Source organism: Amblyomma mixtum, chromosome 5, assembly GCF_055824585.1.
Source record: "Amblyomma mixtum isolate Tamu chromosome 5, ASM5582458v1, whole genome shotgun sequence".
NCBI lineage: Eukaryota > Metazoa > Arthropoda > Arachnida > Ixodida > Ixodidae > Amblyomma > Amblyomma mixtum.
The window spans coordinates 99180588-99194023 of NC_143016.1; the positions used below are offsets into that span (position 1 = coordinate 99180588).

General features: G+C 50.1%; 1 protein-coding gene across 1 annotated transcript; it reads right to left on the minus strand.

Annotated features, from left to right (window-relative positions):
- Positions 1 to 5775: 5775 nt before the first annotated feature.
- On the minus strand, positions 5776 to 10592 carry LOC149343153 (uncharacterized). The gene is made up of 2 exons (XM_089542306.1): positions 9759 to 10592; positions 5776 to 5820 (listed from the first exon to the last, which is right to left on the minus strand). The coding sequence occupies exons 1-2, from the start codon at positions 10590 to 10592 to the stop codon at positions 5776 to 5778; spliced, it is 879 nt and encodes a 292-aa protein (XP_089398432.1).
- Positions 10593 to 13436: the final 2844 nt, after the last annotated feature.

Here is a 13436-nt window from a genome sequence, read left to right on the forward strand (position 1 = left end):
ATAGCGCTTGCTGCCGCCCACGCCAATTCGAGAATCATCATTACGGACTCCCGAAAAGCATGTGATCATTACTTGGCAGGGGAGATCTCCCCCTTAGCTGCTTGCATTCTAAGACGGACTGCCACTGATCCAACACCCAAAAGAATCATTTGGGCTCCTGGCCACCAGGGCTTACTAGGTAATGAGGCCGCTGACGCGGCTGCCCGAGCGCTTACTCACCGGGCTCCTCATCCCAGCTCTTCTGGCTCGGAGACTAACCAGCCGCTGCTGCAATTCAAGGAAATTATAACGCATTATAGCGACATCCACCGCCTTTTCCCGGCCCCTGCAAAGGGGCTGAGTAAGACGGAGGAGCGAACTTTAAGGCGCCTGCAGACAGGTACTCTACTCTGTCCTGCAATCTTAAAGCATTACGATCCTAACACGGATGGGCGATGCCCACACTGTGGGGAGACCTGTGATATCTTCCACATGGTGTGGGCATGTACTCAAAATCCCCACCTCCCCCCTTCCCCTACCCCTTCCAGAGAGGCATGGGAGACTGCCCTTCTCAACTGCTCCTCGCTTGAGTGCCAAAGGGCTCTGGTGAAATGGGCTAGAGACGGGGCATTGTCATGCGGTGTCCCGGACTAGGGACGCCGACCATGTAGCGTGGCCACTCTGTGGCTCCCAAACTCTATTTCAGTAATTAAAAGTTTTCACCACCACCTTGAAGACAACAAGCGCGCTTGTTTCGTCTGTCTTCTTCCTGTGTTGTCTGTTTTGTGCATCCGCCGCGGTGGCTCAGTGGTTATGGTGCTCGGCTGCTGACCCGAAAGACGCGGGTTCCATCCCGGCCGCGGTGGTTGAATTTCTTTGGAGGAGAAATTCTAGAGGCCCGTGTACTGTGCGATGTCAGTGCACGTTAAAGAACCCCAGGTGGTCGAAATTTCCGGAGCCCTCCACTACGGCGTCTCTCATAGCCTTAGTCGCTTTGGGACGTTAAACCCCATAAACCAACCAACCAAACCAGCCTTTAATGGCTCATACTGTCGTGACCAAGACGTGTTAGCAAATTTGTCCGCGTTTCAGATTAGTCGAAATGGTCGTGATGTCACTGCGCGATAATATTTACGGGTGTCCACCGATATATGTGAGACAGTTACTGCGTCTTTCCTTTCCTCAAATACAATTTTCATTTTCTTCATTACGGCCCCTCTTTCTCTTTCTTCTTTCACTCCACTTCCTGCCTTCCTGTACGGTGCAGTTCAGGTGTCCACCGAGATGACAGAGAATTACCGCGCCATTTCCTTTCCTCAAAAAGCGTAGCGTTCAAAGGGCAACGCATCGCGCCGAACGGGTAGTGGCGTTCCGTGGACTCCCTGGCAGCGCTACAACCGGCTGTCGCGTTCCGCTACTAAAGGCGAAGCTTAATCGTTATTAATTAGCAGTTGATTAGTATGTAGTCATTAATCAGTAATTAGCCACTAATTAGTAATTTGGTATTACTTAGTAATTATTCATTAATTATGTGTGACGTCATCCAGTGGTGACGTTACCAGTGCCACAGAGGCAGTCAAAGTGGTGCGGAAAACACTTTGACTGCCTCTGCGGCACTGGTAACGTGAAAACGTGCACTTTCACCTCTACGCACTTTAGAGTGTCAAAGTGCCCCCGAATCTTTTTGCTCTTTCTGTGCAGAACGCTGGCGATGGTGGTGTGACACTTTTTATTAACAGCCTTTATGTTAGGCATTCAATAGGTCCTGGGCCAAGGTGACGAGGACGCGTTGCAGGTTCAGGTCCCAGGAGGCAAGCCAGATGGGCCACGGTGGGGGTGGCGGGAAAGGATAGGCGGGGTACTGGAAGGCTTCGTGGCACTGTGTAAGGCAGTGTTCTATGTCTGCACATGTGTGTGGACAGTTTGGGCAGTGAGGTGTGGAAGTGTGCCGGTACAGATAAAGTTTAGCTGGTGTATGTAGGAGATTAAACTTTATTCGGCGAAGAATGCGAGCTTCACGGATCGATAAGGATGGGTGTGGTGTTGGTAAATCAGCTAAGTCTAATTTTTGCTCCGTGTAGTATTCGTCGACAGTGTGTCTGTAAGCCCTGACCGCCTGCTCCGTCGGTGGGCTCGTCCATGGGATCCCCGGCGCCCGGTGTACAGTTTCGCAGGCAAGCTGGTGACCCAGCTCATTGTCGGGGTGCCCATGTGACCAGGGATCCACCGAAGGGTCGTGGGCTTAATGCTAAGAGGGCGGCATCTAAGGCCGATCGTGTAGGGAAAGGGAGGGCTTTTTCATGGAAGGCACGCAGAGCTGCCTGCGAGTCTGTATAGACAACGTATCGAGGGGGGGGGGGGGTGGCAAAGTGGGTGATGGCATCGGCGATGCCGTGTATTTCTAGGGCGAGCGTGGAGGATGGGGAGGTGTATGAACCGGTTGTGTGAGTGCTTGTTGTAGAGAGGCAAGGGTGGAGGAAGAAGGCTGCTGTGGAGCCCGCGGTTTCCGTGAGACAGGCGTCTGTGTAGGCCACCGCCGCAGCGTCCAAAGGTGGCTTGTGGTTGTATGCGTATGCCTGGCGGCGGCCTGCGTGAGTGTGGGCGGACATGTTGCGTGGAATGGTTAGGAGGCGGAGGTTAGGGGGGTAGATCGGAGACTGCGGTGGGTCTAGGAAAGAGACGGGTGCGTAGGGAGTCTGTGATAGTATCCACCGCCCAGCTGATGAGTTTTCACGCCTTGCATCGTCAGTATTTCTGATAAAGCTTTTCACTCCTACAACAAAGTCTTGGTACACTAAATGGCTGGAAAGATTCGTTCAAAGCTTGTCCGTGTCGTTCCAGAACACATCAAAGTCCATGGGCATCAGGTTTTAATGAAGCCATGCGTGTCATCAAGCCATGACAGTAAGCTCATATAAGATAAACGTATACCTTTAGTGCATGAACACACCTGTTCACATATTTCACTCAGAGGGTGGAAGAGGGACGGTGCAGAAACCGAAATTTGTAAATTTTGCGGCCACGTGGCAACATTAGATCGCATAATTTGGAGATGCGTTCGTGCCCCAGGGCGCAACGCGATTAAAACTAGCGATGAATAGGAGACCACGCTCAGAAGCTCCGACGAAAAAACTCAGCGCTTCGCCGTCCGCCTGGCGGTGGTGGTGGTGAAAACATTTATTCAGAACAGGAGGTGTTTGGATCGGCCCGTAAGGGACCGATCCTCACAAACACTAGGTGGAGGTCCCTAGTTTGGGACCCCAGTGGCGGTAGCCGCCGCCCGGGCGCGCCCGACCAAGGCTTGTTGGGCCTGTAAGTCGTGGCAGCCGAGCAGGGTCGCCTCCCAGTCCTCCCGGGTTGGGTTGGGGATAGGGGGAATGGCCGGGTTGGAGGGGCAGGCCCACACCATGTGATAGGTGTCCGAAAACACCGCACCACAGTGCGGGCAGCTGCCGCTAAAGGAGGGGTCAAAATGTTTTAGTGCTGCCGGGCACAGCAATGTATTGGTGAAGAGGCGGAGAAGAAGCCGCTCATCCGCCTTCTTGAGGCCTTTACATGGGCTAGGGTAAAGGCGATGGCTATCTTGAAAGTAGGTTGCGATATTTTTGAACGTATAAACCGGATTAAAATCGGGTTCCTGATCAGGTGGGGAGGAGAAAACAGCCCGGTGAGAGAGCGCGCGGGCGGCTGCGTCTGCTGCCTCGTTTCCTGCCAACCCCTGATGAGCAGGGGCCCATATGAGGTGACGGTGTGCGGGGTCCGTATCCCGTATGCAATTTTGGTATATTCGATAGGCCTGGCGGCCGAGGCTGAAGACCTCTTCTCCTAGACGGGATCGGATGTCCTCCGGCCGCGGTGCGACAGACTGCCTCCCCGGACGCCTGCGTGCGGACCCGGAGGTGGCTGCCACACCAAATTCGGCGGAAATAAATGTTCTTCCTCTTCCTCACTGATAAAAAGAAGAGGACAATCAATGGGTACAAATTTGTACTTTCAGTGTGTTCTGGCATATATATATATATATATATATATATATATATATATATATATATATATATATATTGTAATGTGGAAACTCGCACAGTTAGCGTGGACGTAACAGTCCTGGTCCCAGCGGTGCTGCTCAGCAGGCCAGCGTTCGCAAGCGCAAAACCCGAAGTTCGTCGGCTGCGCCTATCTTCTTCGCCTTCGTCAGCGCTAGCTGCTGGGGCATCAAACTCCAACCCTTTTTCTTACAATATATATATATATATATATATATATATATATATATATATATATATATATATATATATATATATATATATATATATATATATATACTAAATATCTGTACTTGCAATCAGATGGACTGTATAGGAGCCACAGTGATCGATATTTAAGCCTTCACTCCATACCTGGTCAGCCTGATTTTTATTTTAATGCTATATTTTATTGGCGTTTTAGCTTTCAAGGCGTTGCAATATATAGGACGAAATTTCTGCGGGTCAGAACAGCGGCGTAATATGACGGTAGAGAAAACACCGGTGTTCACCTGCTCACTACAGAGATATTAGTCTTGCAGGTTTATACCTATGGTCGCAGGAAAAGAACAGCGACACGTATTGTTGAGAACGGCGCCGGAGAGGACTGGGAGGCGGCCCTGCTGGGCTAAGACCTCATGATCCCCGAAAGGCCTTGGTTCAACGGACGCGGGCTGTGTTGCTTGCCAATGGGGCCCCGGAATAGAGGCTCCACCTAGTATTGTGAGGGGAAAGGGCCAATAGGGCCCTACCCCAATCACCTCTCTGTAAAAAAAAGAAATAATAACAATAGAAGATAAATGTTTTTCACCCCCGCCACCAGCAAGTCTCCTGTGGAAGCAGCCAGCCTGCTGTAATAGACGGAATAGAGGGCTCGCTTCCGGTCTCGTTTCCAGCAGTAAGTGTGCTCGATTCACACCGTGTGGCCCAGGGTTCGAATCTCTTTTCTGGTGTTCATTGATATGTATCATCCCGTTGACAATTGCGCACTTATATCTGTGTACTGTCCACCAACGGCGATTCTTCGTGGCTTACAAGAAAATCGTATTTTCGTTCTGCACAAAATTCGCTGCTGGGCCGCATAAACATGATGCCGCTGAGCGAGACGGCTTGATAAGCGGGAAAAAATTTTTACCTGCCGCATAAAAATTTCCTTAGTTACGAGACCACTTACACCCGTGGTGGCATAGAAACTGTGACGTTTAAGAAGAAAAAAAGCCGCTTACGCTGCGCGCTGCGCAGGCGTCCTGCACGGCGTGTCTTGCATGCAGTGGTTGGCTAAGAGTGTATACCGGTGGCCAATCGCAAGCAGCAGAAGCCTTGCTTTGCCAACTGCAGCGTGACTGTGTCGTCAAGCTCGTAAACCTCTGCATAACGTTTTGAATCGCTGTTATAAAAATCTGGCTTTTTATATTGATATGAGCGTGAAAACTGAGGCTTAGGAACTGCAGTGCGCATCGGCAGAGACAACCTTAGCAATGCATGTGTTCTACCTGGCGTGCAATTCACCATTGCACTCAATAGGAAACGCAGTGTTGACTTTTGTAGTGGCTACACAGTTGATGCCAACCTTTTATTTCAGAACGTCCAGCCAAAGGAATAACGATATATGTGCATGTGTGCTGAACGAATATTTTTTAATCTGAGTGGTTAGCTCCAAACGTATTTCTTCAAGCGGACTGAAAGAGGTGATTTCGGAAAAGAAGGTCCCGCAACCGGCACCCCGCATGGTCTTTCTTAAGTCCACAGCGTCTTCAAAAGCCTGCTGCACAGCCTAGTCTTCAATGGAATCGTCTGATGGAACTGCACGTTGCCGAACCTGAAAAAAAGGCCGCATAAATAATGCCACGTTGTTTGAACGCATTGTCATTTGTATATTCATGTAAAGTGTAAGTCCTTATTAAGCATGGGAATTAGCTTCCTGATGCCCATGCTTGAAGCTTAAAAATAAAACAGCCCGAGTCTACCAGCACGCATCGCTTGCTCCAGCTCGGACTTCACAACACGCTTAGCGAAATCGCCGAGGCGCAGCGCACTTCACAACTGGAAAGATTAACGGGAACGACAGCAGGCCGCCAGATCATGGAAAGTCTCGGCATCCGTTACCACGTACAACAAGGCCAGAAAGTCGCCATTCCAAACGCGATCAGACAAACGCTAAGAGTCGACCCGATTCCACGAAACGTCCACCCGGAACACAACCGGGGAAGAAGAGTGGCCAGGGCCAGAGCTCTCCTGCACAGCCATGGAGACGATACGGGGACAAGGTTTGTTGACGCCGCGGAATACGCAGAACGCTCGCGATTCGCGGTTGCGGTCGTCGATTCGTGCGGCAAAACGCGCATAACGTCAAGTGTATCGTGCGAACGCGCAGAAGAGGCGGAGGAAGCGGCGGTGGCACTCGCCATCACGGATCCGACGTGCACCGTGGTTCTCTGCGACTCGCGTCAGACGGTTAGAAACTTCGCCAAAGGATGGATCTCACAGAGAGCGGCCCAAGTCCTGAGGAACCGGCAAGTCCAGCAGGAGGTAGAATTCCAAACCAGAATTCAATGGTTCCCGGCGCACATGGGAGAAGTATCGAGGACGTATCGCAACCGCAACGAGACGGCACACGCCAAGGCGCGCGAGCTCGCGAACCGCGCCGGCGACCGTCGTCCGTGGAATAGCACCAAAGACTGCTTGATCAGCTACAACGAAATTACCAAGGCCCTCTGCCTGGCCCGCCGAACCTTCCCTCCGCCCAGCGACAAGCTGGACAGGGCGCACGCGGTGACCCTCAGACAACTGCAGACGCTCACGTACCCCAACCCGGAACTATACCACAGGCTTTACCCCGGTACATACCCGACAAATATATGCAAGGTCTGCAACGCCAATGTAGCCACTTTAACTCACATGCTCTGGGACTGCAACAAAAACCTTCACGGTGCTAATTCCGGAACCCTCCCGCCGCGGTTGGCCGCTGCCTTGCGCAGCCCCAGCCTCGGGGACCAACTCTGGGCCGTCCAGCAGGCCCGCGAGGCGACGGCGAGGCAGCGCCTCGACGTCCCCACGTGGGAGACCTAAGGCCCCGTCGGCGAAAGCTCTGCAGGACTATGAATAAAGTTGTTACCAACCAACCAACCAAATCTCCCGTTATACACGCGTGAAGTATTCAGAACGACTGACTGGAGTTTTATGACCGAGTCTTCAAAAAATTGGCGTATGTGTGTGGATAAAGCAGTCAACAATATGAAGCACATTGTACAGAATGCAATGTTCGGCGACACGTCACTGGTAATGCAGGCTAATTACACAAAACTAAAAAACCTCCGAGATTTTTACTTCACTTTCACTGAAGAAGAGAAGGCAGCAGCTATGTATCGACTACCGGGTAGCGCGCAGCTAGCTGCGCAGAAAAAAAAAAAAAACAGAAATCAACCATTGACTAGCTAGAAAGAACCGTATTGCATCTGGTCACAATGTGAACACTGATTGTGGGGTTGACGTCACTGACGCCAAAAGGTGTTTCGTCGGCTTCAGCAAATCGTTACTTTCCTGACGCAGCGTTGAAGACTACGTAATGCCTGTCTACATAATATAGCTGTCGCGATAAAAGAAAAAGACGAAAAATCTGTAGTGCTCAAAAGACAGGAAACAAAGGAGAAGCTCTTCTTTTCGTTTGGTGTCCTGCCAATGGTCGCTGCTCCCGCAGCCGAAGGCCATGGGGGATGTCGTCGGACTGGTCATGGCAGGACCACAAACATAATGCCACTTATTTGCATAAACGCTGCCCACGCTCATGCAACACTAAAAGACCGGCTCAAACACCGACGAATGATATAGAGCACGAAGAGGGTTCGACACATGCTTGACGAGCTTCATCGGTCCCACTTCCGTCTCGCGGGAAAAACTGTAATGTGGTTGTTCGACGAATTGAAGCATGCTGTCACACAGCCGGATTGGATACGGCAGAGGCCGCGGGGTGGGCAGTGACGGCACCGGCCCAGGTTCGGCGGCGGCTGTGATCGGTCGTTTGCTTTCCCACTTCCGGCTGGTTACGTCACGATTAACGTCATTCACGACCAAAGGGAACGAAAACAAAATGAAGGGTACTGAATAAGGCCCCGCTTCGGCCCATCGTCTCCACCATGCGCATTTTTATAAATTGTTTAGGCCCTGAAGGGAAAATTAAATCCAAAGCCCTTAGAGTAACAGCGCTGAAGGAGATTTTTACGTTCACCTGAAGCTCATAAACTTTTGTTGCCAAGTGCACCTGCCAGCGACTTTTTTTACGCCATGAGACAGCTCACACAAGTATGTGGACACTTAAGGCCCCAATCTGGTCCTCCACACTGCGGGTCAAAACACCTCCAAAACCTTACCTTTGAGCCATGGTTTAAGTTCCCGTACAGCGATACGTTTAATTGGGAGTGATATCCCTCTGAGCTCACTTTTTTTTTTACCTGGCTATGCAGACGTAATTGTACAGTGGTGGCATAGCCCCCTGAGGCCCTGTCTTATACATAAGACACACAAACGCCCCTCATAAGTACGCTTTTGTATGAGGAGCTAAAACTCAACAACGCTATTGAGCATGAGGTGCATAGGTCTTCGTATCGCAAGAGGAAAGTTAGTCAGGTCCAACAATCATGTTTAATCTTCAGAGTAATTACTGGCCACCCCGTCTACACACACACACACACACACACACACACACACACACACACACACACACACACACACACACACACACACACACACACACACACACACACACACACACACACACTTGCAGGTACTGAAAAACCCAACTGCGATCTTTTGCACACCCGCCGCAGTGGCTCACCAGTTCCGCATATATAAGGGCATGTGGGCAGAACCTAGGCGACAGAGGAGGAGTACTTGGGCGGGAAGGATCTCTAATGCTACCAGATTGTACTTTTAAAGGTTGGTTAAGCGTTATTTTATGGTTAAAGAAAAAACAAGAGTCCCCATGTCCTGCGAAGTGATACGCAAAGAGGACCTCATTCCGCTGAATGGCTCCATCAACGCTGCCGCGTCATAAAGTTTTCTTTTTTTTTTAGAATGGGAAGCTTCAGACCGCCAGACATCCGTTCCCTAACATCACTGGACTGTATTCAAAATGCAAAACGACTGTTGGCTTGTATGGTATGAAGGCGTATACTACAGACCGATCCTCCTGAGACACAATGTTGTAAGAACAAGTCGTACGCACACCTTAGGCTGCTGAGTATACCCAGAAATTCTGGACAATCGCATTTTTCAACGAGAAATAATTGTTAACGCCATTTTTTTTTTCACATGTATATTTTCGTTGTAAAGATCGACAGATCCGCAGATCTTACCTCGAGAGGCTATCAATTTTTGCTACTAAAACGTTTTTTTCTACCGTCAAAAGCGTTCCCCATTGGTTTTTCATGGAAGTCTTAACTACATGGCGCGATAGATGGAGAAAGTTTGAAAAAAAAAAGTTTTTTTTTACGCATGCGAAGAATACCTGCAATATTTCTATAACATTATCTTATAACATTCCGCAGTGGTTGCAAAACTAAAACTGACCTCCAAAAATCCCTAACTTGAGTCGGTCTTGCCCACACAAGCCGTCGAAAATGAACATTTTCGTTGCGAGAAAGCGGACCTGTTTCCCTTCCTTCTTCCCCCGTTCTTTTGAGCGCTATGTTTGCCGTCCACATAAATGCTTTCCCACACGCTCAACTCATAGCAATGTTGTTCTCTCGCAAGTATCCTTACCCGCCGACGTCGCTTGTGAAGGCGCTTGGTTGAACCACTCCGCGTCGGACGACGGCCCGCTTTGTTTCGAGGTAGGCGGCGTCCCCGGTGAATGCGCCTCTCAGGGCGCGCCACTGTGGTGTCTTCAACCTCCGTAGTCCAAGCTGCAGTCAAGTCTACGGTGTACTCGCCATCAGTCTCAACAGACCATTGCCGGTCATCATCGTTGTCGTCGGGCCGACCCTCACGAACTGCCGTTGCGATATCGAAGTCGTCCGGTGTTGGTGACGTGCGCCTGCTTTTAAGTGGCTCCCTGGGTATTACCGTGATTGTCCAGTCTTGCGCCTGAATTCTCTCACGACCGCTTACGCCCTGCGCTGACGGTACCCCTGCTCTGTTTCCCAAGTGAAGGCTGGTGTCTGCGTCGTCCACCGCGTCGATATCGTAGTCCTGCAGTTCACCCTGAACCGCCGACGCTGCCCAGATCGCCAGTCCTATGAAGACACACATGGCCAACATGGCGACCAACACGGCCGCATTGTCAATGCCCAGGCCCTGAAGCCCCTTGATAAGAGGGACGCTCGAAGGCCTACGAGCACGCTCGTCTTCGCAGTAAGCGGCGGTCGACGAAGACATCGGTGGTGTCCCCTGTGATTCCGTGGATGCCGACACCCATTCCAGGCCGGAGTGGTAGCCCTCGAACGGCAGCTCTAGGGGCAAGGCCAGCTCGGCCGTGGAAGCCGCGTTGAAGTGAGCCGGCTCCGGCGAGTCGTAACCCCCGTGGTCCGAGTAGAAAAAGCCGCGAGGGTAAAGAGCCTGGTTGTGGGCGTAGGGCAGATTTTTGTCGTTGTCCATGGTGAGCGGCGCAAAGCAGGGAAGCTATCTCCTTCTTCGTCGATGTGAGTCACGTGATGGTAAATTTCGCGGGAAGGCATACCAGTTCTCATCTGCTTTGTTTTTGTCTTTTTTTAATGATACGTGACAGTAGAATTTGCTGTTTGGCTTGTAAATACAGAGAGATAAATGAAGAAAAATTGAAAAGGGAAACGAAATCTGATTTGAAACTGCTAACAGAACGTGCACAGCATATTCTTATTCTAAAGGGGATAAATAAAGAAAGGATGTGGAAAGAAACAATAGAAAATGAGGTCCACGATGCGGCGCACTTAGGCTGAAATAGAGAGGAATGGTGTTCAATGGTCGCCGCGCATCACTGGCGGCAGCTATATTTTTTTTTAAATTTCGAATAATAATGAGGATTGGAAATTACCTGCAGCAAATTTACATGCACCTCACATAATTTAATGCCCTTCACGAAAAAAAGAAAGAATCAGTTTGCAGGTGCGAGACTCCAGCAGAAGCACATGAAGGCAGTCAGGTGAAGGAGCGTAAACAGCGTTTGATGACAAGTAACATCCTTAGCTGGCAACTCTTCTATAAAGCCAATCGCTTTATTCAAGAGTGAAAATGAAGTGCCCGAAAATTTTGGCAGCTGGATTTCTAGCTGCGTTGACTGCAGCTATAGACACCCCAGAAGAGGTTAGAATGGAAGAAGACGGAGGAGGTGGGCGAGTCGACGGGACTCGAGAAAACAAAGTATTGTAGATTTGCGTAAGTAGCTAGCCATGCTAGATACGAGGATTCAGAACGCAGTCAGAAAAAGAAGTTTCGGGCACTTGTAATCAGGGTTTTTGGATTTTGCGAACTATGTGGGCTCTGGTAAAGCGAAGTGGCCGGAGACGCGTTAATTGTTGGAATTAAATTTTGGGCTGTCGGCATGACGTTTTGCGATTGTGCGTTTTAATGGGCTGATATTATCTGATATTTAGAGCTCATTTCCTGCTATCCCTGTCTGGGCAGTCACCTCCAGCATTGGGAATAAGACGGGGCGAGAGAATGCACAGCCGCGTCTGAGTTTCTGTGCGGTCGGAGGGATGTGACGAACGTTGAAGGGAGCGAAACGCCGCCTGTGTATATGACGAAGTGTGTGACGAAGTGCATGAACTGTGTATGACGATGTGGCTCTGATGAGGACATTACGGTATGAATAATGGCCATAGAAGAGACAATACAAATGTCATACGTCAAACTCAAGTCCACAGCTAAGCGTAGTGGGGGACAATTTGCACTGCAAAGGGGGGTGAAGGTGACGATGATGATAACAACAGACTAAACAAAAAAAAAATGAAGGGGGCGATCAGACAACCGATGAAAAAATTCTCTTAATGCAATTGGATTAGGTCTCGATGTATTCTTTGATGTTTTTACTATAATGAATCGTTTTACTCTAAGCCAAGGCTTCACACATGCAACAGAATATATTTTTCTGGCGGTTTCAAGTGGGTGGAGGTAACTCGTCGGGTAGGTAGCGGGTGACCATTTTGAAGAGCGAAGGTTCGCGGGTGACTGCTTTTTTTTTGACGCTGCTGCAATAAAAAATCACTGGACACCATTACAGGAAGGTCTCGCCGTCTCCAGTCTTGTCATTGTTGCAGGGATCTGTGGTATTTTTTATCATCGTCTGCTTTGGTTCTCGCAAATTCCCAATTTTCTGCAGCAACGCAACGCTGCATCCTCGCCAGCAAATTCACCCGACTGGCGTACGCCTCTCAACAGAGGCGGAAAATATACACTATAGTAGGATACAACTTATAAAAACAGCAGTTGCTAACACTGGGCCGCGGTCCGCGGCGTCTTGTATTACTCCGCTGGCGAATCGCAACTGTAAACGAAGTCAATTTTTTAATGCTTGACTATATCAAACAATCCACGTATCAGAACTGTAGAGCTCGTAACTTTTTTCTTGTGCTAAGCTTCTTGTTTACGTAACAAGAAATGTGTCAGCCAAAGACTACTTTTTCGTCGTGGAGGAATTCTGCGCGCGGAGGCTGAATGAGGGCGGAGCTTCACTGCAGACTTAGGTTGTATCCGACTATAGTTGGGTTATTGTGCCGCCTGTGTTACGCCTTTCAAGCGTTCATGCAAGTCGTGTCTATCGGCGCTAATATATTGACCATAATTATCCCCTCTCTGAAGGAAGAGGCACCTCCATCTATTATTAAATAGACAAACAACTCCATAAAATCTGGCTTATGAGAGTAGGCCGCTCTCCTTGTGTTTGGCTAAAGCCACGGACGTAGCATTCGGACTAAAGACGAAGAAGAAGAAGAAGCCTTTTTCAACACAGCCTGCTTGGTACACAGGGTTCCGCAAGCCCGACTCTCCATGGACAGGTGGACTGGAGCTACCATTGCTTACTGGATGAAAAAGCAGAGGGTAGCATCGGCACCACTAATACCGAGGGACCCACCGCTGACTTTCGAGCAGAGCGGCTGGAATCCGGAAAGCAGCCAAATCAACCTCCCGAATCTAGCTTCGAACCTGGTAACCTTCACGCTGTTGCCTACCGACCTGGACGACCCGGCCGGGACACGAAGAGGTGTCGAAGAACCAAGCCCTCCTTCCTGCTTCCGTCTCGTCCTGGGCACGTGTCTCGTTATCGGCTTCCTGTCCGCGGTGACCGTCACCCTCAGCTGGCTCGACTGGCCATTTCTGCCAGAAGACGCTGGACGTTCTCCTCCTGAGCATCACAGTGCCTCAGCGCCTATTTCGGGGTCAAGGAGAGCCGCTGATGTCGACCAGGAGGAGATGGGAGCCGCCTCTGCAATCTTCACTCGCGCCGATGACACTTGGACGCCG

Excerpts from the sequence above, each read along its gene's own strand:
- LOC149343153 (XM_089542306.1), bottom strand. The coding sequence starts at position 10,592 with ATGGACAACGACAAAAATCTGCCCTACGCCCACAACCAGGCTCTTTAC. Across the intron at positions 5,821-9,758 it reads TTCACAAGCGACGTCGGCGG|GTTCGGCAACGTGCAGTTCC; the intron begins GTAAGGATACTT and ends CCTTTTTTTCAG.